The sequence below is a fragment of the Pongo pygmaeus genome, chromosome 21 (assembly GCF_028885625.2).
Source record: "Pongo pygmaeus isolate AG05252 chromosome 21, NHGRI_mPonPyg2-v2.0_pri, whole genome shotgun sequence".
In the NCBI taxonomy this organism is placed as follows: Eukaryota; Metazoa; Chordata; class Mammalia; order Primates; family Hominidae; genus Pongo; species Pongo pygmaeus.
This window is the reverse complement of record NC_072394.2, coordinates 38,966,865-38,990,074: the sequence shown is the minus strand read 5'-3', so window position 1 is coordinate 38,990,074 and position 23,210 is coordinate 38,966,865. Positions and strand designations below refer to the sequence as shown.

General features: G+C 51.9%; 1 protein-coding gene and 1 long non-coding RNA gene across 5 annotated transcripts in view; one reads left to right on the top strand and one right to left on the bottom strand.

Annotated features, from left to right (window-relative positions):
- Positions 1-23,210, top strand: part of LOC129021610 (uncharacterized) — a 76,124-nt gene that overhangs the window by 21,623 nt on the left and 31,291 nt on the right. The gene's annotated exons all lie outside the window — the stretch shown is intronic.
- MYL9 (myosin light chain 9) lies at positions 7,339-15,212 on the bottom strand. 2 transcript variants are annotated; one of them, XM_063659233.1, is made up of 5 exons: positions 15,135-15,201; positions 12,489-12,576; positions 12,091-12,300; positions 8,960-9,121; positions 7,339-8,085 (listed from the first exon to the last, which is right to left on the bottom strand). In XM_063659233.1, exons 2-5 carry the CDS (start codon positions 12,526-12,528, stop codon positions 7,913-7,915), a joined length of 585 nt encoding a protein of 194 aa, XP_063515303.1. In that variant the 5' UTR covers positions 12,529-12,576; positions 15,135-15,201; the 3' UTR covers positions 7,339-7,912. The 2 variants fall into 2 exon arrangements, with proteins under 2 accessions (XP_063515303.1, XP_054323214.1); XM_054467239.2 differs by lacking the exon at positions 12,489-12,576 and having other exon boundaries at positions 15,135-15,212.

Genomic DNA, 23,210 nt, shown 5'->3' with positions numbered 1-23,210 from the left:
TCCCTAGTAGCTGGGATTATAGGAGCCTGCTACCACGCTCAACTAATTTTTGTATTTTTAGTAGAGACGGGATTTCACCACATTGGCCAAGCTGGTCTGGAACTCATGACCTCAAGTGATCCGCCCGCCCCAGCTTCCCAAAGTGCTGGGATTACAGTTGTGAGCCACCATGGCCAGCCTTCCTTACCATCTTATAACATGCCCATATTGTGGATGGAAGAGAATGGTGCAAAGTGGGGCCCTTGGGCACCCCAGGCTGATTTAGGCTCTTGAGGGCTTCATAGGCCTGGGGCTGCTGGTCCCTTGAGATTGCTTTCTAGCGTCTTGCAGCTTGGGGGAACTTACAGGTGCCAAAGAGGCCATCCGTTGTCTGGGAAAGCAGACAGGGCCAGGAATTCTGAGCATCGCGGCCCAAATTTCGTTGGGTGACCTTCGTTGTCCCCTAGTGGTGAAGTGTGGCAACATCATATCTGGCAGGAATGGGTTTTGTGGCTTTGTGCCGGATTTTGTTGACTCTTGCTGCAGGTGCTGAGTAGGAATTCCCTCAGTATATTTTTTGCATTGTGGCTTGCTTTTTAGTTGCTGTTATTTGCTTGGGTGCAGTTCTCGTATTTGCTTTTACACCATTATATTTATTGAATGGGGCTTCAGTTGCCAGCAAATCCTGTGTGTTCTGTTACTATATACATGTTGAACATCCCTGATCTGAAAATCCAAAGTCTGAAATGCTCCAAAATTTGAAACGTTTTGAGCACCAACATGACGCCACGAGTGGAATATTCCATAATTCACCACGTGTGACGGGTCACAGTCAAAACTTTGTATTGTGCACAGAATGATTAAAAATATTGTATGCCAGCCTGGGCAACATGATGAAACCCCGTGTCTACAAAAAATACAAGAATTAGCCAGGTGTGATAGCGCACACATGTAGTCACAGTTACTTGTGGGGGCTGAGGCAGGAGGATTGCTTGAGCCCAGGGGGTCAAGGCTGCAGTGAGCCATGATTGCACCATTGTACTCCATTCCGGGAGACAAAGATAGACCCTGTCTCAAAAAAAAAAAAAAAAAAGATCGCTGGGCATTTGCGGCGCGTCCCATCTGTCTCCACATTCTTCTCCTTACCTTGCCCCCCCATTCTCTAGCCCTGAGACCACGGGCAAAGTTCCTCCTTCAGTTTGGCTTTGTTCTTTTTTTGAGATAGAGTTTCGCCCTGTTGCCCAGGCTGGAGTGCAGTGGCGCGATCTCTGCTCACTGCAACCTTCGCCTCCCAGGATCAAGCGATTCTCCTGCCTCAGCCTCCCCAGTAGCTGAGATTACAGGCATGCACCACCATGCCCGGCTTATTTTGTATTTTTGGTAGAGACAGGGTTTCTCCATGTTGGTCAGGCTGGTCTCGAACTCCCGACCTCAGGTGATCTGCCCGCCTCGGCCTCCCAAAGTGCTGGGAGTACAGGCGTGAGCCACTGCGCCTGGGCGATTGGCTTTGTTTTTTCATCAGTTAAGGGTGATGACCAGGGTTCCTCCTGAATTCCAGATAAACCTCAATCAGTTCTTGTGTCCTTTCTCCATCCATGCTTGTCCTTATTGAGGTTTATTCATCAGGTAGGACCCTGTTAATTTCGGGTACTATCTTATATAAGTTCACTCTTTCTCTCTTCCCAGTCAGGATGGCCCCATCTCTTCCTTGTCCTCCTCACTTGCATATGACACACTGCATTCAGGACACAAGGCCATCAATATGTCCCCAGGCACCACCTCTAAGCCCCACCCCGCCCTAGGAATCTACTCTTGAGGGTTTTGAATGGGTCCTTGGCTATGTATGTAGAGTCCCTTGGGCAATTCTGCAGTGGTTAAGTCTGCATGTTTTAAAATTACACTGAAGTTCTTGGGCGATATTCTCATCCCATGTCTTTTCTCCCTCATATGGCTTTTGATACGCAGCCCTGTTGAGGAGTGGACATTGAGTCCTGCATGGTATCCACAGTATGCGTTCATCACGTTTCACTTGCTGATTTTCTTCTTGATAGATACGTAGGTTCCTTCCAGTTCCCTGCTACTGTCAGTGCTGCCTCAGTGAACTGTTCCTGCCCCTTGTGGGCCTATGCACAATTCCTCTGGTATAAGTTTCCAAGTGTGGAGTTGCTGCATCGGAAGGGATTTGCTTGCTCACAGGTGCTGCATGGTTGCTGTCCTGTGCTGGTGCACCAGTCTGTCCTCCCATCGCCCATGCCTTAGGATTCTCTGCATCTTTTCCAATGGTATCATCCTTCTCTCCAAATTTTGACAATCTGATGGGCATAAAGTGGCTTCTTATTTTTAATTTGCTTTTCTTTCTGACTACAGTTGTCCCTTCATATCTGCAGGTTCTGCATCCATGGATTCAACCAACTTCAGATAGAAAATATCACGAGGCGGAGGATCACTTGAGCCCAGGAATTTGAGACCAGTTTGGGCAACATAGGGAGACTGCCTCTACAGAAAAAAAAAAAAAAATGAGCGGCGCAGTGGCTCATGCCTGTAATCCCAGCACTTTGGGAGACCGAGGCAGGCAGATCACCTGAGGTTGGGAGTTCGAGACCAGTCTAATCAACATGGTGAAACCCCGTCTCTACTTAAAATACAAAATTAGCCAGGCATGGTGGTGCATGCCTGTAATCCCAGCTACTCAGGAGGCTGAGGCAGGAGAATCGCTTAAACCCAGGAGGCAGAGGTTGCAGTGAGCCGAGATTGCGCCATTGCACTCCAGCCTGGGCAACAAGAGCGAAACTCTATCTCAAAAAAAGAAAAAACCCAATAAAAATAACAATACCACCAAAAAACAATATAGTAAGGCCAGGCGTGGTGGCTCATGCCTGTAGTCTCAGCACTTTGGGAGGACGAGGTGAGTAGATCACCTGAGGTAAGAAGTTCAAGACCAGCCTGGCCAACAGGGTGAAACCCAGTCTCTACTAAAAATATAAAAGTTAGCTGGGTGTGGTGGTGTGTGCCTGTAATCCCAGCTAGTCTGGAGGCTGAGGCAGCAGAATCGCTTGAACCCAGGAGGTGGAGATTGCAGTGAACCGAGATCATACCACTGCACTCCATCCTGGGTGACAGAGTGAGACTTTGTCTCAAAAAACAACAACAACAACAACAAAAAAATACTTTCACGGACTCTGGTGTTTTCCCCCATCTGTCTATCTTTCCTTTTTTGTTTATTTATTTATTTATATACTTTTAGAGACAGAGTCTCTCTCTGTCACCCAGGCTGGTGTGCAGTGTCGTGATCATAGCTCAGTGTAGCCTTGAACTTCTGGTTTCCAGTGATCCTCCCGCCCCAGCCTCTTTTCTTTTTTTGAGACGGCGTCTCACTCTGTTGCCCAGGCTGGAGTGCAGTGGCACGATCTCAGCTCACTGTAGTCTCCCGGGTTCAAGTGATTCTCCTGCCTCAGCCTCCTGAGTAGCTGGGACTACAGGTGTGCGCCACCACACCTGGCTAATTTTTGTATGTTTAGTGGAGATGAGGTTTCACCATGTTGGCCAGGCTAGTCTCGAACTCCTGACCTCATGTGATCTGCCTGCCTCGGCCTCCCAAAGTGCTGGGATTACAGGTGTGAGCCACTGCGGCTGGCCTGATTCTCTGTTTTGTTTCTGGCTCTTGTCCAAGCTGTTTCTCATAGCTGGCAACAATGATTTTATGATCTCTTAGTTTATCTCCATCAGGACGGTGGGGGGTCTGTTTTTTATCTAGAGAGAGATGACAGGAAATGATTTGTTAGTTTTTTTGGGCGTTATTTTGTATGTTTGTGATCTCAAGTCACTTAAGGAAACACTGAAAGGAGAAAGCCCACTGAGATGTGGATCAGTGAGTTTTTGTGTTTTTTGGTTTAACTTGATGTATGAATGAGATTGTAGAACTGAAGCTTCCAAGTCTCTGTGTCTATATGAGTTTGAAATGTTTTTCTACCACCATAGTATATCAAATTAAATTATAATGTCTCTTAAATTTTAAGATCTAGGCTGGTTGCTGTGGCTCACGCCTGTAATCCCAGCACTTTGGGAGGCAGAGGTGGGTAGATCACCTGAGGTCAGGAGTTCAAGGCCAGCCTGACCAACATGGTGAAACCCCAGCTCTACTAAAAATACAAAATTAGCTGAGCATGGTGGTGCGTGCCTGTAATCCCAGCTACTTGGGGAGCTGAGGCAGGAAAATCACTTGAACTTGGGAGGTGGAGGTTGCAGTGAACTGAGATCACACCACTGCACTCCATTCTGGGTGACAGACTGAAACTGCATCTCAAAAAAAAAAGTTTAAGGTTCATTTTGATTCTCTTATAGGGTCTAATGCTGCCAGAAAGATAAGGAAACACAAAAATTTTCAGAAAATAAATGGAATTTCTAATGTTTTAAAAGTGCTAGCCTTTGGAAGAATTAAAAAAAAGGACTCTGTCAGGTGTGGTGGTATGCGTTTGTAGTCTTAGCTACTTGGGAGGCTGAGGCAGGAGGATCACTTGAGGCCAAGAGTCTGAGGCCAGCCCAGGCAACAAAGTGAGACCCCATCTCTACCAAAAATTTAAAAATTGGCTAGGTGCGGTGGCACATGCCTGTAATCCCAGCACTTTGGGAGGCCAAGGCAGGTGGATCACCTATGTCAGGAGTTTGAGACCGGCCTGGCCAACATAGTGAAACCCCCTCTCTACTAAAAATACAAAAAGTTGTCCAGGCGTGGTGGTGGCTGCCTGTGATCCCAGCTACTCGGGAGGCTGAGGCAGGAGAATCGCTTGAACCTGGGAGGTTGCCGTGAGATGAGATTGTGCCATTGCACTCCAGCATGGGCAACAAGAGTGAAACTCTGTCTCAAAAAAGAAAAACCACAAAAATTAAAAAATTAAGTCCAGGCATGGTGGCTCACACTTGTAATCTCACCACTTTGGGAGGCCAAGGTGGGAGGATTGCTTGAGCCTAGGAGCTTGACACCAGCCTGGGCAACATAGCGAGACCCTCTCTCTACAAAAAATAAAAAATTAGTCAGGTTTGGTGGCACAGGTCTGTAGTAGCAGCTGCTCAGGAGGCTGAGGTGGGAGAATTCCTTGAGCCCGGGAGTTCTAGGCTGCAGGGACCTATGATCACACCACTGCACTCCAGCCTGAGCAACAGAGAGACCCAGTCTCGAAAAGCTAGACAAATACTAGGAAAAAATAGAAAATTTTACAGTTTTACAATGATGTTGAGCACTTAAAAATGTATTTGGTGAGTATTTAAAATGTTCTCTTTAAGTGTATGTATTTTGGCCAGGCGTGGTGGCCTACCCCTGTAATCCCAGCACTTTGGGAGGCTAAGGTGGGCGGATCACAAGGTCAAGAGATGGAGACCATCCTGGCAAACATGGTGAAACCCTGTCGCTACTAAATATACAAAAATTAGCAGGGTGTGCTGGCGTGCGCCTGTAGTCCCAGCTACTTGGGAGGTTGAGGCAGGAGAATCACTTGAACCCGGGAGGCGGAGGTTGCAGTGAGCCGAGATCACGCCACTGCACTCCAGCCTGGGAGAAAGAGCGAGACTCTGTCTCAAAAAAAAAAAAAAAAAAAGAAATATATGCATTTCTTCTGAGATTCCTTTTCATGTTACCATTTTTTTCCTACCGCGTTGTCTTTTTCTGATTCAATTACTGAAGCTTTATATAGATTAGTGTTAAGTCTTGTTTTGTTAAATATGCTGCAGGTATTTCCTCCCAGTATGCATTTGGCTTTTTAATTTTGCTTATGGTTTTTTTAGCTCTACAAAAGGAATGTTGACTTCATGCATTTAAATCTGCCAGTCTTTTCCTTTGTGGCTTCTGGGTTTTGTGCTAGACTTGGAAAATTCCAGAGGTCCTTTACTGCTGGTCTGTGGGTGCTGCGGGTCCTGCCCTGCCCTGCCCTGCCCAGAGCATGTTCCTCTTCTCTTCCTGTGGGTCACAGTAGCCCCCAGGCCAGTTCTGAAGCCAGTGAGGCTGGACTGGTCCTGACCTCTTCCCGCCTGTGTGTGAAGCTCTTCCGTCTTCCGTCGCGGGGTTTGGTGGGGTGGGCTGTGACAGAATCGCATGCTGGGGCTTGACATCTAGATGACGCGTCCTTGCCTCCTTCCAGAAATGCCTTTGGTGCTGCAGTGGCTCTGCTGAGAGGACCTTATGACCCTGGTGTCGGGCATGTGTGGCCAGTACCCTGGGACACCCTGAGACCCCCCTCCCACACCCTTGGGGCTGGCAGCATTGAATGGGCGGCCAGGCTGATGGCTGCCCAGGGCCGTGTGTGTAGCTGGAGGCCTGCAGCCTGCTGCCGGGGGTGAGAATGTGGTTGGGACTGAGTTTGGGATACAATTTGGGCCTGGTTTGGAACTTGTTCAGGTCTTGCCCTTCTGGAGTTGATACCAGGGACTTTTGGGGCTGTTTGGAGCCAGGATGAGGAGTTCCAGCCGAGCTCTGAGCAGGGCCTGGCGTTGAGGCCTGAAGGAGGTTAGGGCCTCCTGGTCAGGCACAGGGTCCCCTGGTGCTCAGCTCCCCCTTGGCCCTGATCTGGGACCTTAGCATGAGTGCTGCGGCTGCCTGCGCTAGGTGACCTCTGGAGAAGGCCTCAGGACCAAGCTGGGTCCACTCGCTGGGGTCAGGTGGGGTGGGTCCGGCCCTCACTCTGCCCCAGGCCTTTTGGGTGACCCAGGCAGTCCCTGCCCCTCTGGACTGTCTGCTCAGTCATTCAGCGCTCTTTCTGCCCCTCTTAGGCCCCAGGCACTGCCATCAGTGTCCCCATCATCCACTAGTAGCAGGGGTCCCAGCCCTGCCTACCTTGCGTACACAGGGACATGGAAAGCTGTGGCCCCCGTGCTGTTGGTCCTGGGGCTGAACTCGCCCTCCATCTGCCCCGAGCTGGGAAACCCCTTGTTCCCACCTCCAACCCTGAGCTGCTGGGACGCCTGCCTCATCACTGTTCCTGGAGCCTCCCTGTTCTTCTGGAACCTGGAGCTCTAGTCCTGAGGGCGGTGTGGCCTGACCTCTGCCCCCCAAGAGGCCTGGAACCCTCCACGGGATTGGCTGTGGTGATTCCCATGGTCCTCCCTTTCCCACAAGCCCTGAGAAGGCCATCAGGCCCATTCCCTCCGTCCCCTGTCCCCTGCTGGTCTCAGCTGAGCACAGAGCCCACTTACTAGGGACTCTGGTCCCTAGAGGCTTCAGGGACCATATGGCTGGAGGACGCCCAGTCCTTCCCTGGGCCAGGTTGGGAGGAGCAGGGCAGTAACTGGAGATGGCAGGAGAAGGTGGGAGAGGGTTTCAGGCCCGGGGTCCCCTTATTTCACCCCAGCCACAGACACACAGACCAGAAGCAGTGCTCAGCCCTCTATTGGAGATTCTGCCTCCTCTGGGACAGATGTCCACGCTGCCTGCGACTCCTGAGCACACTCCCATGGCGGGTGGCATGCTCTGGGTGGGTGTGCAGCAGTGGCCGGTCAGGGTGTAGGGGAGGGGACTGAGAGGGGACCTTGGTGAGCTTGCATTTGTGTGGGGATACACGTGAAGGGGTGTCGGATCCCAGGACTCAGGGCCTCTTCCTCCTGGGGGGCACGCAGAGCCCCTTCCCTTCCTCCTCAGGGAACAGCCCCGGAATGGGGCCTTCCCTTGGTGCCTCTAGGTCCTGCCCTCCAGCCCATGTCCCCAGAAGGTGGTCTTTCCTTGGAGGGGTCAGAGACTCCAGTCCAGGGCTCTGGGGTCACTGTGGGAACACCTGCCTCAGCTCGGCACGTGCTTCTCCTGGCCTGTTTCTTCCACTGGGAGCTGGGACCCTAACCCCTCAAAGGGGGATTCCCTGAGCAAGGGTCATAGGCAGGGAGCTGGTATGGACGAGTGTGTGCGGGGAGGGGTGACTGGCGGGGGCTGGGGTGTCGGGGTGCTGGGGTGGCCCTAGTCATCTTTATCCTTGGCGCCATGTTTGAGGATGCGGGTGAACTCCACGTAGTTGAAGTTGCCTTTCTTATCAATGGGCGCCTCCCGGTACATCTCATCCACTTCCTCATCTGTGAAGCGGTCACCCATGGTGGTGAGCAGCTCCCGGAGGTGGTCCTCATGGATGAAACCTGTGGGCAGGGGAAGGGCGGGTGAGAGCAGGAACTTGGGCTGAGACACACACAGCAGCCCCATCCCTCAGCCCCCTGGCAGCTCTTGCAGACCTAGAGGGGCTGAGAAGATACAATCTTAGTTCTCTGGTCAGTCTGAGGAATGAGGACGTGGCAGGAGGGGTGTGGGGGTGCACACGAAGGGGTGTCGGATCCCACGTGAAGGGGTGCCAGGGTCCCAAGGGGAGGAGTTGTGCAGTGGGACTGTCTCTGAGGTGTCACTTGGGGAACTTGAGGCTGGGAACACAGAGGGTGTTGGGTGTGCCCTGTTTTAAGCGTGAGCTCTGGAGTTCCACTGCCTGAGTTGCAATGCTGATTCCCATTCTCCCTAGCTGTGTGACTTTGGGCAAGGTCCTTAACCTCCGTGTGCCTGTTTAACCTAGAAAACAGGGATGAACATATGCCGTTCTGGTGAGGCACTGTGAAGGTAGTCAGGCCCGTGCGGGCCCATGGCCATCATCACCCTGACATGTCCCTGGGAAAAATGAGCTGAGGGGTGGAATATCCGTTAGGAGATCTGAGGAGGGGGGCCAGTTTCTATACCTTCTTGGCAAGAAAGGCATGAAATGGTTTGATTTCTGGAAAGGTCTAAAACAGATGGAGAATGTGCATTGGGCCAGCGGGGGAGATCACGAAGGCAGGAGTCTTGGGGCATGGGCTGTTCTGGCCTAGCCTTTGCGGCGACAGTAAGGAGGTGGCCTGGCTTTTATAGTTCTGGTGACAGAACCTGGGAGATGGGTGATGTCTGTTCTGGCCCTTGGGGCAGAGGCACTGAATGCTTGGGGTGGCCCCTGGGCCACTTGCATATAGGGTGGTGGTAGGGGGTGCCACGGACCTGAGGCTTCCTCGTCGAAGCAGGCAAAGGCGTTGCGAATCACATCCTCGGGGTCCGTGCCGTTCAGCTTCTCCCCAAACATGGTGAGGAACATGGTGAAGTTGATGGGCCCCGGGGCCTCGCTCATCATGCCCTCCAGGTATTCGTCTGTGGGGTTCTTCCCTGTGGCAGGTGGGGTGTTCCAGCCTGTGGTCCTGGGCCCTCTGTCCGCCAGCTGGGACAACTTGCACCCCCATCCCCCACCCCTGCCCTTCACAGCTCTGTGGGAGACGGGAGGTAGTGGGTTTTGTGAACTGGAAAGCATGGCTCTAGGGCAGCCACAGCAGTGGGCGCCGGGAGTCCCTGGCTGCTTCCGCCAGTTTCCTCCTGTGGCCTGGATGTCAGCAGCTGGCAGTGCTCACTACAGTGTAATAAAAACAACCCTCTGCAGACTGCTCACTGTGGCTGGTCGAGCACGTGCCTTATTGCATTTAACTTTCACCACCCCGTGAAGTCAGCATTCTTACCCACTTCACAGGTATGGAAGCTGAGGCACAGAGAGGCCAGGTGACTTGTCCAGAGTCAGACAGTAAGTAAGGAGGAGACTTGAGTAGACCTGGCATTTGAACCCAGGCAGCCTAACTCCAAAGTCCGGACACAGTGCTTTGCTGTCAGACAGGCCTGGGTTTGGATCCCAGCTGTGCACCTTGGTTTTCCCCATCTCTTAGGGGAATTGTAAAGACAGTAAGACAGTAGTTGCAAAAGGCTCATAACAATGACTGGCACAGGCCTATGGACTGGAATCAACTGCTGGGTTTCTATTGCAGCCCCACTACTTGGTAGCTGTGTGATCTTGGGTAAATTACTTAACCTCTCTGAGCCTCAGTTTCCTTGTTTGTAAAGTGGGAATAATTGTATCTGTTCAATAGGATTGCTTTGAGATTTAAGATAATACCTGCAGGGCGTATTATTATTATTATTATATTTGCTGCTCTTGTTTTTAACTTGAAGATAAGGATGTGACTCATCTGCAGACTCACGGATACGAGCTACAAACACAGTGCATGTTTTTCTGGGTGGACACCCAGGGCTGTCATGAAGTCTCAGGAGTTCAGGGGCCTGGGTGCAGGGTGTGGCCTTGGAAATAGGAAGTTTTCATATCCCTCAGCCTCACACACCCCGCTGTGTCCCCCTGGGATGGCCAGGGAAGCTGAGGCCCAAGAGGAGCTGTGACACCAGGACACTGGGGTACTTAAGGCCAGCCCCTTCTCTCACCAGGCCTCAGTCCTTCCACGAAGCTGGGAAGGCCCCAGATAAGAACCCTGGAGTTGGCCAGGCGTGGTAGCTCACGCCTGTAATCCCAGTACTTTGGGAGGCCAAGGCGGGCTCCAGAGTTTGAGACCAGCCTGGCCAACATGGCGAAACCCTGTCTCTACTAAAAATACAAAAATTAGCCAGGCGTGGTGGCGCATGTCTGTAATCCCAGCTACTGGGGAGGCTGAGGCAGGAGAATCTCTTGAACCCGGGAGACAGAGGTTGCAGTGAGCCGAGTTGGTGCCACTCCAGCCTGGGCAACAGAGTGAGATTTTGTCTCGGGGGGAAAAAAAGAACCCTGGAGTTTACTTCCTTCCAGGTGACCTCCTGGGGAAGGGGAGCCTTCGAGCGAGCCTGGCCGGAAGCTGGGAGAGGATTGGTGCTCAGGGCCAGGGGCAGCGTGCTGTCAGTTCTCCCACTCAGGGTTGCCTGGTTCTCCTGCTCAGTGCCTGGTGGGGAAACGTCAGGGCCATGGCCCCATTTCACAGGAAAAGGAAAGTGCACAGGGCCGTACCAGGGACTGACTCTCTAGCCCCAAAGCTCGAGGCTTGACTGTCACGGGGCTGTGTCCTCTGGTCCTGGACTCTCTCTCCCCCAGGCAGTGTCTGGTCTGGATGCTGTCACTCGGCATGAGGGGTACGCGGGAACTGGGCTGAGAGTGGCTGGCTGTGGCCAGCACTTTGGGAGGGATGTTGGGGCAGGCCTGTGGGTTGGGGCATGGTCTCTGGAGGCCTTGCCTCTGGGCCTGTGTTTCCCCATCTGCAGTAGAGAATTGGACTTGATTTTTGTACCCTGTTAGTTCTAAGGTCCTGATCCTGAGGAAGTCATTGGGACCAGAGAGGCTATGAGAGCCTGGGATGGGTGACCTCTGAAGGAGGGGAGCTGGTCTGGCCTCCCCTCTAGGCCTCAGTTTCCCCATCTGTGCAGTGGGCAGCCTGCAGTTCACACTTTCATTTAGATGCTGACCCCTTTCTTTCTTTCTTTTTTTTGTGACGGAGTCTTGCTCTGTCACCCAGGCTGGAGTGCAGTGGTGCGATCTTGGCTCACTGCAAGCTCCGCCTCCCAGGTTCACACCATTCTCCTGCCTCAGCTTCCCGAGTAGCTGGTGCCCGCCACCACGCCTGGCTAATTTTTGTATTTTTAGTAGAGACAGGGTTTCACCGTGTTAGCCAGGATGATCTCGATCTTCTGACCTTGTGATCCGCCTGCCTTGGCCTCCCAAAATGCTGGGATTACAGGCGTGAGCCACAGTGCCCGGCCAGCTGACCCCTTTCTTTAAATGAAATGATACCTGGCAGCCCAGTGCACAAATCTGCCTCAGACAGGCCCACTGTGGGGTCAGCCTGTCTATGTTCAGACCCTGTGGTGGACCTGCTTTGTGCTTCAGTTTCCCTGTTGTTTTTTTTTTTTTGAGACGGAGTCTCGCTCTGTCGCCCAGGCTGGAGTGCAGTGGCGCGATTTCAGCTCACTGCAACCTCCGCTTTCTGGGTTCACGCCATTCTCCTGCCTCAGCCTCCCGAGTAGCTGGGACTACAGGCGCCCGCCACCACGCTCGGCTAATTTTTGGTATTTTTAGTAGAGTCAGGGTTTCACCGTGTTAGCCAGGATGGTCTCGATCTCCTGATCTGGTGATCCGCCCGCCTCGGCCTCCCAAAGTGCTGGGATTACAGGCGTGAGCCACCGTGCCCGGCCCAGTTTCCCTGTTGAATGGACTAAGTAATGGCAACTGTTCTCTAAGGTGGACACCACGCGTCTCACTACACAGGAGGTGCCCTATAAATGACTGGCAGAGCCTGCCTGGCCTCATCCATCTCACCCCTGTCCCTGTCCCAGCTCACCCAGCGAGGCCAGCATGTCGTGCAGGTCCTCCTTGTCAATGAAGCCATCACGGTTCTGGTCAATCATGTTGAAAGCCTCCTTAAACTCCTGGATCTGGGACTGGTCAAACATTGCGAAGACATTGGATGTGGCCCGCTGTGGCCGCTTCTTGGTGGTCTTGGCTTTGGCCCGCTTGCTGGACATCTTGGCTTCTGGCGGGTGGGGCTTCCCTGCAGGAAGGGGTTGGGGTCGGGTGGCCCTATGACTCTGGGCCAGGGAATCTTCCTGCCTCCCCCAGACTGGCTTTTAGCACTTGGGCCTGGCATTCAAGGCTGCCCACAGATTTGGGGCTCCCACCACCCACTTCTTCACAAAAGCAGACAAGTGTGGCTGTGTGATTCTGAACAACTTCCTCTACCTCTCTGAGCCCGAGAGTCTTCATCTGGGACTGGAGACATGAGGAGTGCCCAGCAGTAGGGATTAACTGACTCAGTGTCCGAGAGCTCCTGGAACAGTGCCGGGCATGGAGTCAGCTATTTTGGCGGTGACTGTTTGGGTAAAACACTTAGGATTGGGCTTGGTGCCAACCATCACCATGCTTTATCTCCTTTAAGCCTTAATAGCATTTACACTGTCCCTCTCTCTTTCCAAGTGACAAGGTGGGTCCACTCGTGGGAGTCAGTGAGGGCTCTCCTGGGCTGCCATGCAGGCTCCCTGGCCCCACAGGAAGGAGCTGGATCAGCAGTCCTGCATTCCTGCCATTCCTCACTCTCCCACTCCATCCCTCTGCTGCCCGCCTGAGGTTCTAGGAGGCTCTGGGCAGTCAAACCCCCGCCTGTCCACCTCAGGGAGCTTGACCAGCCCCCCAGTGGTGAGTGGTCACAGACTGTTCCTGGGTCCCACTCCTTGTTCTCACTCCCCAGTGCTTATCGGGGTGTGAGGCTTGCTTGGGCTGAGAACCCCAGCTTCTTCACCCTTGCTTAGACCTGGCTTCTTGGTCTCCAGCCGGCCTCTTCTGTCCCATACAGACCCTGACCTACACCTGTCATTTTGAAGCCCTTGAAGGTTCCTGCCACCCCTCAGCGCAAGTCTGGGTCCCTCATCCTGGCATTCGAGGGCCTGTGTGAGTCCCTCCTGGCCTCTCTGACAGCCCTCGTGGTGTCCCTCTTGTGACCCACAATCCTATCCTTCTGACCTCTGCAGTTCCCTGGCCACTCCCAGGCTCTCCCCAGGCTGTGTGGTTGCAACTCGAGCTGTTTCCAGGCCTTCCTCCCATGACTCTGTTGAAGTCATTCTCGGTCCTTGGCCTTTGAGATCGTCAACCCTGGACTGGGATCCTGGCCAGCCCCAGCTGGTCCCCAGGGCCATCACTGCCTGTAGTCATGAGACAGGGGCTGCCCGTGTCCCACGGACCGACACACCCAGCCCTCAGTGTTTCTTGCATGGTTCAGGAAGGTAGATAGAAGTCCTTCTCACCCATGACCTAGTTGGGAGTGCCATTGTCCCCAGATGCCAGCCCCCTCCTCTCCCGTGCTTTAGAGGGGCCTAGTCCTTCCCTGAGTCCAGTGTTGTCGGGAACTTTGACTCCTGGTGCCCACAGAAGGCTGCATGCAGAGGGGCGGTGCACTGTGCCCAACAGAGGCTGTGATGGCCATCACTGTCCCCACCACACTCCTCGAAGCTCTAGGGCAGGCATGGCCAGGCCACCCACAGCTGGGTCTGAGCCCAGCTGGGCCCCTCTGACTTCATGGCCATCCGGTCTGCACTCTCTGCCATGGCGTGGCTGGGAGCACTGTACTTAAGGGCTTGCACAAGGCAGCCATGTCCACCCCAGCAATTGTGGGAAGTGGTGGGCGGAAGCAGGGGTGCCCCCCATGGTGCAGCTAGGAAAACAGGCCCCAGAAGGGGAGTGGAGTGCCCATGAGAGGGGGAGGGGCCACCTGGAAGCCAGGATTCCTGGGCTAGGTTTGGGTCAGTGGAGGGCAAACTTGGCTCCTGGTGCCCTCGAGGCTTGAACAAAACAGGGAGCCCCGGTCTTCAGGCGGGCCTGTGGCAGCGGAGCGGGAAAGGGCTCTGTGTATCCAGAGGCGCCTTCTAGAACTGGTGGAGGGGTGAGGGGCAGGCATGGGTGGGGCCTTTAGTTCTGGGGCCAGCACTTCCCCCTTCAGGTGCCCTAGGTCAGCACTGATACTTGGCCTGGATGTGACTAGATGCCATGTCCCCCATCCTGGTGTCCAGATTCCCACCATAACAGAAAAGGCTGGGCTGAAGCCAGCACAGGGCAGTGCCCCCATGACCTGCAGCCCCTGGAGCTGGGCAGGCCAGATGCCTCCTTCTCAGTGCACCTCATCTGAGGCTCCTCCTTAGAGCAGTTGGAGGGCTGAGAAGAGCAGGGATCAGGTTCTCCCAGCCCCGAGTCCTCGTCCTGCCCCCTAGGGGTGAGTCCATCAGGGCCCTCCGCAGACCTTCCCCACCCACAGGCGAGATGACCCGGAGAGGGGAAGCCCGGGTCCCTGCATACAGCACTGGCTGTGTCGGAAGGGCCCCCTGGTCTCAGTCCCTTTCCCCTGGCTCAGGGTGTGGGGATGGGAGATGGGGAGGGGACACGGATGCTGTGGGGGCATGGAGTCCCACAGCGCTGTTTCTCCATCTGTGACACACATGCCTTTACTGGGCCAGGGGGAACTGGCGACCGCAACCCCCTCCCCAGCACCCTTGTACCCGGGCTCCCCGGCCTCCCCCGGAGCTCTGGGCTTGGCGTCTCCAGCTCCTCAGCAAAGGGGCAGGGCCTGGACGATGGCCTTCCCTTGCCGCAGGACCACTGCTTCTCAGAGGCCAGAACAGCCTTCCTGCTGCCCGGCCCCTGGCCAGAGTCCCTGTCGGCCCCCAGCAAACTTGCTGCCCCAGCTCACCCCGCGGTCCGTGCCCAGCAGACCCTACCACGTCTCAGTCTGTGGGGCCCGCCTCTACCCCCCATGACAGCCGGGTCGGGCCCGGGCCACCTCTCATCTCCAGCCCTGGGCCGTTAGGCCTGTCCTCAAGACCCCCGGGCCCCGGATCCCACCTGGTGCGGAGAAGGCGCTTGGGCTCGCTGGGTGCGTGGAACTGGGCCGGCCGTCGGGTCCGGACTCCAGGCGGGGGCGGGGCGGGGCGGCCGGGCCTTACAAGGCAGAAGAATGTGCGCGGGGCGGGGCCGCGGGCGGGGTGCGGGGGCCTTCGGCTGCCGTCCGGCCTTATTTGGCCTCGGCCCACGGGCTGGCAGGCGAGGGCGCTCTGGGGTGAGCCCCCCCTTCTCTGCTGTGCCAGCCCGGACTGCACAGAGGGCCTTGTAGGGAGGGGAGGTGATGGGGTGAGCAGGCAATGGGAGAGGGGGTGTGGGGGTTCGCTCTGGGCCACCCCTTCCCCTCCAGAGAGGCAAGCGGAACGTCCAGGGCCACTTCCCCAGAGGCCTCCCACTCGTGTGGGCCGTGGGAGCGCAGCTTCCCCTGACGGGCAACGGCCTTGGACGCGGGGAGGGCAGAGGCGGTGGGTGGGGGGGCTCCCAGGGACCCCTACGCCCGGTGACTCGCTCTGTCCACATCAGCGGTCACCCGCCAGAGCGGGGCTGAAGGAACCACTCGGGAAGCACTGGTTTCGTGGAGGGAAACACGATGAACAAGTAGCTCCGCGGCCTGGGGCCTCAAAGGAGAGGGGACCTGGGGGAAGCGTGGGCTGTTCCGCAGGGTGCTCTGGGCAGTGACATTGGGCAGACAGGAGGTGCAGGGGTGCGCCCCACTGTGAGGGCTCCTGGGCTCGGGGTCGCCAGCAGCGGGAGGCCAGGAGGATGGGGGCGGGAGCCGGAGGGGCTGAGAAGCAGCAGGGACCCCTCTGTGGCTCCCTGTAGGCCATGTGGGGTGTCGGAGGGTTCTGAGCAGGGGGTGACTACCTGGCTTGGGTTTTGATGGAATCCTTCTGGGTGATGTGTTGAAAATAGCGCAGAGGGGGCCGAGTCCACGAGCAGGGGACCTGTGAGGAGCGACCCAGCAAGGATCAGGCTGATCCGGACTAGCGGGGAGGCCGAGGGACAAGTGCTAAAACTATTTCCGAGGTGCAGCGGTAGGATCTGCTGGGGCATGGGAATGGGTGTGAAAGAAAAGAATCAGAGTGGACTCTCAGAGTTTTGATCTGAGCAACCAGAAAGATAGAACTGCCATTTTCTACGATGGGTTTGCTGTGTGGAGCAGTTTGGGGATAAGAAACTCTATTTTGGACAGATTAATTTTTAAAAACTTTATTTTGAAATGATTTCAGACTTAGGATAAAGTTAGAAGAACTATGCAAAGAACCCTGTATACCTTTATCTAGATTCTCCATTTGTTACCATTGGGTTTTATTATATTTTCTTCTTGCTTTCCATATACATATACATATATATAATACACGTACATACATTTATATTTATTTATTCCTACCCCCAACCATCTGAGAGTTCCTTGCATACATATGTCATGTTATCTCTACATATTTCAGTGAGTACCTCCTAAAAAGGAGATTCTCTTAAATATGCATAGTACAATGATAAAAGTCAGGACAATTTTCACATTGATTTAATTACCTAATTTACAGTCCATATTCAGGTTGTGCCAGTTATCCCAATAATGTCATTTAGAGGATTTTTCTGGTCCAGGAGCCAAAGTAAGATCATTTGTCATCACGTTTCTTCAGTGTTCCAGTTTTACATTTTATTTTTTGATTGTGGTAAAATATACATAACATAAAACTACCATTTTCAGCGTGTTTTTTTTGTTTTTTTTTTTTTTGAGATGGAGTCTCCCTCTGTCGCCCAGGCTGGAGTGCAGTGGCGCCATCTCAGCTCACTGCAAGCTCTGCCTCCCGGGTTCATGCCATTTTCAGCATTTTTAAGTGTATAGTTTGGTAGCATTAAGTACATTCACTTGTTGTGCAACCATCACTACCATCCATCTCCAGAGCACTTTCATCTTCCCCAGCCGACACTCCCTGCCAGTTAAACACTAACTCCACCTTGCCCGCTTCTCCCCGCCCCGGCAGTCATCATTCGTCTTTCTGTTTTCTGTGAGTTTATCTACTCATTGGAGCCTCATGTAAGTGGAATCATACAGCATTTGACCTATTGTCACTGGCTTATTTCACCCAGCATAATGTCCTCAAGCCCCAGGTTTGTCCATGTTTAGTGTATATCAGAATTTCTTTTTGGGGGTCGGGGGGTTGAGATAGGGTCTCACTCTGTCGCCGTGGGTGGCATGCAGTGGCACAATTATAGCTCACTGCAGCCTTGACCTCCTGGGCTCAAGCAATCCCCCTGCTTTGACCCCCTCAAGTAGCTAGGGCTGCATAGCATGCACCAGCACACCCGGCTAAGTTTTTTGTTTTTTTTTTTTTTGAGACGGAGTCTCGCTCTGTCGCCCAGGCTGGAGTCCAGTGGTGCAATCTCGGCTCACTGCAAGCTCCGCCTGCCGGGTTCACGCCATTCTCCTTCCTCAGCCTTCCGAGTAGCTGGGACTACAGGCACCTGCCACCACGCCCGGCTAATTTTTTTTTTTTTTTTGTATTTTTAGTAGAGATGGGGTTTCACCGTGTTAGTCAGGATGGTCTCGATCTCCTGACCTCGTGATCTGCCCGCCTCAGCCTCTCAAAGTGCTGGGATTACAGGTGTGAGCCACTGCGCCCTGCCCACACCTGGCTAAGTTTTCTACTTTTGTAGAAACAGGGTCTCCCTGTGTTGCCCAGCCTGGTCTCAAACTTCTAGCCTCAAGCAGTCGTCCCGCCTGGACCTCCCAAAGTGCTGGGATTATAGGCCTGAGCCACTGTGGTTGGCCCCGGCTAATTTTTTTTAAAAATTCTTTTTGTAGAAGTGGGGTCTCGCCATGTTGCCCAGGCTCTTGTCCTTTTTAAGGCTGAATAATATTCCATTGTATGCATAGTTTATCCACTCATCATGGATGGACACTTGGGTTGTTTCCACTTTTTGGCTATTCTGAATAATGCTTCTGTGAACATGGGTCTCTTCAAGTTCCTGCTATTGTTTTTTTAACCTGACATTGTGAACATATAAGTCTCTGTTTTCAATTCTTTTGGGTATGTGCCCAGAAATGGAATTGCTGGATCAAATGGTTATTCTATTTTTAACATTCCGAGGAACTGCAATAACTGTTTTCTGTAGTGGCTGTACCATTTTAAATTCCCATCAACAGTGTACAAGGGGCCTGGTGTGGTTGCTCTTGCCTGTAATCCTAGGACTTTGGGAGGCCTAGGTGGGTGGATCACTTGATGCCAGGAATTTGAGACAAGCCTGGCCAGCATGGTGAAATCCTGTTCTCTACAAAAAACACAAAAATTAGCCAGGTGTGCTTGTACATGCCTGTAATCCCAGCTACTCGGGAGGCTGAGGCAGGAGACTCACTTGAACCCGGGAGGCTGAGGTTGCAGTGAGCCGAGATCGCGCCGCTGCACTCCAGCCTGGTGGACAGAGTGAGACTTGGTCTCAAAAACAAACAAACAAACAAAAAAATTTCTTAGCCCATTTAAAAGAGCAGGGTTTTGTTTTGTTTGATTCTAGGCGTTTTAAAAATATGTTTTGGATATTAATCCCTTGATATGATTTGTAAATATTTTTCTTATTCTACAGGTTTTCTGTATTTTAAAGAAAAGCTTAAATTGTTATCTTTTATAAACCATAAAATTCACCTATGAAATGTACAATTCATTGGTTTTAGTGTATCTACAAAGCTATGTAATCATCAGCACTACTATGTAATTCCACAACATTTTACTAAGTAATCCCCCAAAGAAACCCTGTACCTGTCAGCAGTCATTTCCCATTCTCCTCTCATCCCAGCCCCTGGAGACTATGGATCTACTTTCCCTCTCTATCAGTTTGTTTACTGTAGAAATTTGTTTTTGTGTTTTGAGATGGAGTCTCGCCCTGTCACCCAGACAGGAGTGCAGTGGGGCTCACTGCAACCTCCGCCTCTTGAGTTCAAGTGATTATCCTGCCTCAGCCTTCCTAGTAGCTGGGATTACAGGCACCTGCTACCACCCCAGCTAATTTTTGTATTTTTAGTAGAGATGGGGTTTTACCATGTTGTCCAGGCTGGTCTCGAAATCCTGACCTTGGCCTCCCAGAGTGCTGGGATTACAGGCGTGAGCCACACGCCTAGCCAGCTTGTTTACTCTAGAAACGTCAAACAAATGCAGTCATACAATGTATCTGGCTTCTTTCACTTAGCATAGTATTTTCAAGGATCATCCATATTGCAGAATGTCCCAGGACCTCAGTCTTTTTCATTGCCAAGTAGTATTCTGTTGTATGGCTATATGCTACATTTTGTTTTTGCATTTGTCAGTTGATAGACATTTGGGTTGTTTCTACTTTTTGCCCATTATGAATATGGTGCCGTGAACGTTAATCTGCAGGTTTATGTGTGGATATACATTTTCACTTTCTCAGGTATATAAGAGTGGAACTGCTGGGTCATATGGTAACGCCTCTATGTTTAACCTTTTAAGGAACTTCCAAACTATTTTGCACAATGTTGTACCATTTTGAATTCCCACCGGCAGTGTATGGTTCCAATTTCTCTACTTCTTCACTAATACTTGTCTGTCTGTGTTTGTATTAGAGCCAGGGTCTCACTATGTTACCCCAGGCTGGACTTGAACTCCTGGGCTTAGCAATCCTTCCACCTCAGCCTCCCGAGTAGCTGGGACTACAGCTACCTGGCCCTGCTTGTCTTTTTAATTCTAGTCATCCTATTAGGTATGAAGTGGCATCTCATTGTGGTTTTGATTTGCATTTGTCTAGTGACTGAAGATGTTGAGCATTTTTCACATGCTTATTATTGGACATTTGTGTATCTTCTTCAGAGAAGTATCTATTTCGGCTGGCCGCAGTGGTGGCTCATGCCTGTTATCCCAGCACTTTGGGAGGCCAAGGCGGGCAGATCACCTGAGGTCCGGAGTTTGAGACCAGCCTGGCAAAAATGGCCAAACCCCACCTCTACTAAAAATACAAAAATTAGCTGGGGGTGGTGGTGGGTGCCTGTAGTCTCAGCTACTCGGGAGGCTGAGGCACAAGAATCACTTGAACTCAGGAGGCGGGGTTTGCAGTGAGCTGAGATCGTGCCCCTGCACTCCAGCCTGGGCAACAGAGAATGAGACTCTTGTCTCAAAAAAAAAAAAAAAAAAAGTGTCTATGTAGATCCTTTACCTATTTAAAAATTTGTCTTTTGGTTTTGAGCTGTAGAAGTTCGTTACATATTCCGGCTATTGCACCCTTATCAGATACTTGAGTTGCAAATATTTTCTCTTATTATGTGAGTTATCCTTTCACTTTCTTGATAAACGTGTTCTTTGAAACACAAGTTTATTTTTTATTTATTTTTTGTTTTTTGAGATGGAGTTTTGCTTTGTCGCCCAGGCTGGAGTGCAGTGGTGCAATCTCGGCTCACTGCAATCTCTGCCCCCTGGGTTCAAGTGATTCTCCTGTGTCAGCCTCCCGAGTAGCTGGGATTACAGGCACTCACCACCGCACCCGGCTAATTTTTGTATTTTTAGTAGAGACAAGGTTTCACTATCTTGGTCAGGCTGGTCTTGAACTCCTGACCTCGTGATCCACCGGCCTCGGCCTCCCAAAGTGCTGGGATTACAGGCGTGAGCCACCGCGCCCAGCCAAAGCACAAGTGTTTTTAACTTTAAGTTTAGTTTATCTGTGTTTTCTTTGGTTGCTTGTGCTTTGGTGTCATACCCAAGAAGTCATTGCCTGATCCAAGGTTATGAATGTTTACACTTGCATTTTCTTTTTTTTTTTTTTTTGAGACGGAGTCTCGCTCTGTCACTCAGGCTGGAGTGCAGTGGCGTGATCTCAGCTCACTGCAAGCTCCGCCTCCCAGGTTCACGCCATTCTCCTGCCTCAGTCTCCCCAGTAGCTGGGATTACAGGCACCTACCACCACATCTGGCTAATTTTTTGTATTTTTAATAGAGACAGGGTTTCACCGTGTTAGCCAGGATGGTCTCGATCTCCTGACCTCGTGATCCACCCACCTTGGCCTCCCAAAGTGCTGGGATTACAGGTGTGAGCCACCGTGCCCGGCCCACTTCTGTTTTCTTTTAAGAGTTTGCTAGTTTTAGCTTTCATGTTTTTTTTTTTTTTTTGAGACGGAGTCTTGCTTTGTCGCCCAGGCTGGAGTGCAGTGGCGCGATCTCGGCTCACTGCAAGCTCTGCCTCCTGGGTTCACGCCATTCTCCTGCCTCAGCCTCCTGAGTAGCTGAGACTACAGGTGACCGCCACCACACCCGGCTAATTTTTTGTACTTTTAGTAGAGATGGGGTTTCACTGTGTTAGCCAGGATGGAGTTTTCAGGTCTCTAATCCATATTGAGTTAATTTTGTATATGTTGCAAGGTAAGGGTCCAGCTTCCTTTTTTCTGCATTTGGATATCCAGTTACACTAGCACCATTTGTTGATACTTCTTTCCCCATTGAATACCTTGGCACTGTTGTCTAAAGTCAGTTAAACCCATTAATGTATGGGTTTATTTTGGACTCTTAATTCTGTTTCATTGATATATATGTCTACCCTTTTGCCAGTACTACACAATCTTGATTATTTATTAATTATTTATTTATTTTTTGAGACAGGGTCTTGCTCTGTCAGCCAGTCTGGACTACAGTGGTATGATCACAGCTCACTGCAGTCTCAACCTCCTGGGCTCAAGCGATCCTTGTGTTTCAGCCTCCTGAGTAGTTGGAACTAACTATAGGCGTGTGCCACCACACCTGGCTAATTTTTGTATTTTTTGTACAGATGGAATCTCACTGTGTTGCCCAAGCTGGTCTCAAACTCTTGGGCTGAAGTGACCCTCCTGTCCCAGCCTCCCAAAGTGTTGGGATTATAGGCATGAGCCACTGTGCCCAGCCTTGATTACATTAGTTTTGTAGTAAATTTTACATTTCCATATGAATTTTAGGATCAGCGTCTCAATTTCTGCAGAAAAGGGAGCTGGGATTTTGATAAGGGTTGTGTCAAACCTGTAGATTAATGTGGGGGAGTATTGCCATCTTACCAAAACTAAGTCTTCCAATCCATGAACAGTGGAAAATAAGTAATATGTGGTGTGCTACTTTGGGATTGTGAATATTCTGTTCCTCATAAAAACTTCCACCAATAGTTTTTTTTTTTTGAGACAGAGTCTCACTCTGTCACCCAGTTGGAGTACAGTTCATTGGCGATCCCGGCACAACCCTTCTGCCTCAGCCTCCCATGTAGCTGGGATTACAGGTGCGTGCCACCACGCCCAGCTAATTTTTGTACTTTTAGTAGAGACAGGGTTTCACCATGTTGGCCAGTCTGGTCTTGAACTCTTGACCTCAGGTGATCCACCTGCCTTGGCCTCCCAAAGTGCTGGGATTATAAGCATGAGCCACCACACCCAGCCACCAGTACTTTTAACATCCATGGATGCTTCCGTTATTACAATATGATGGTCGCCAAATGGTTCTTTTCTTTTGAGACCTAGTTTCACTCTGTTGCCCAGGCTGGAGTGCAGTGGCGGGATCTCAGCTCGCTGCAACCTCTGCCTCCTGGGTTCAAGTGATTCTCCTGCCTCTGCCTCCCAAGTAGCTGGGATTACAGGCATGAGCCACCACACCTGGCTAATTTTTGTATTTTTAGTAGAGACAGAGCTTCACCATGTTGGCCAGGCTGGTCTCGAACTGCTAACCTCAAGTGATCCACCCGCCTTGGCCTCCCAAAGTGCTGGCATTATAGGCGTGAGCCACTGCACCTGGCCCAAATGATGATTTTCTAATTCCTGAATTCCCTCTAGTGTTATGAGTTGGTGGGTGTGTAAGTTGCGTGTTATGCATCCAGGTGGAGATGTTGACTGGGAAGGGTGGAGTTCAGGGAACAATACAGGCTGGAGATTTCGATGCGGGAGTTGTCAGTCTACAGAAAGTTAAAGCCATAAAGGCAGCAGAGGGGCCCCAAAGGCCCATGTCCTGTATTGGCCATGGGGGCTTCACTGGGTCTGGGCTGGGGTGACATTTTGGAGACAAAGTACGGGCTCACTGGGTCCAGGGAGTACTATGGGTCTATGGAGGCTAGTACCGGGGGCCCCTGT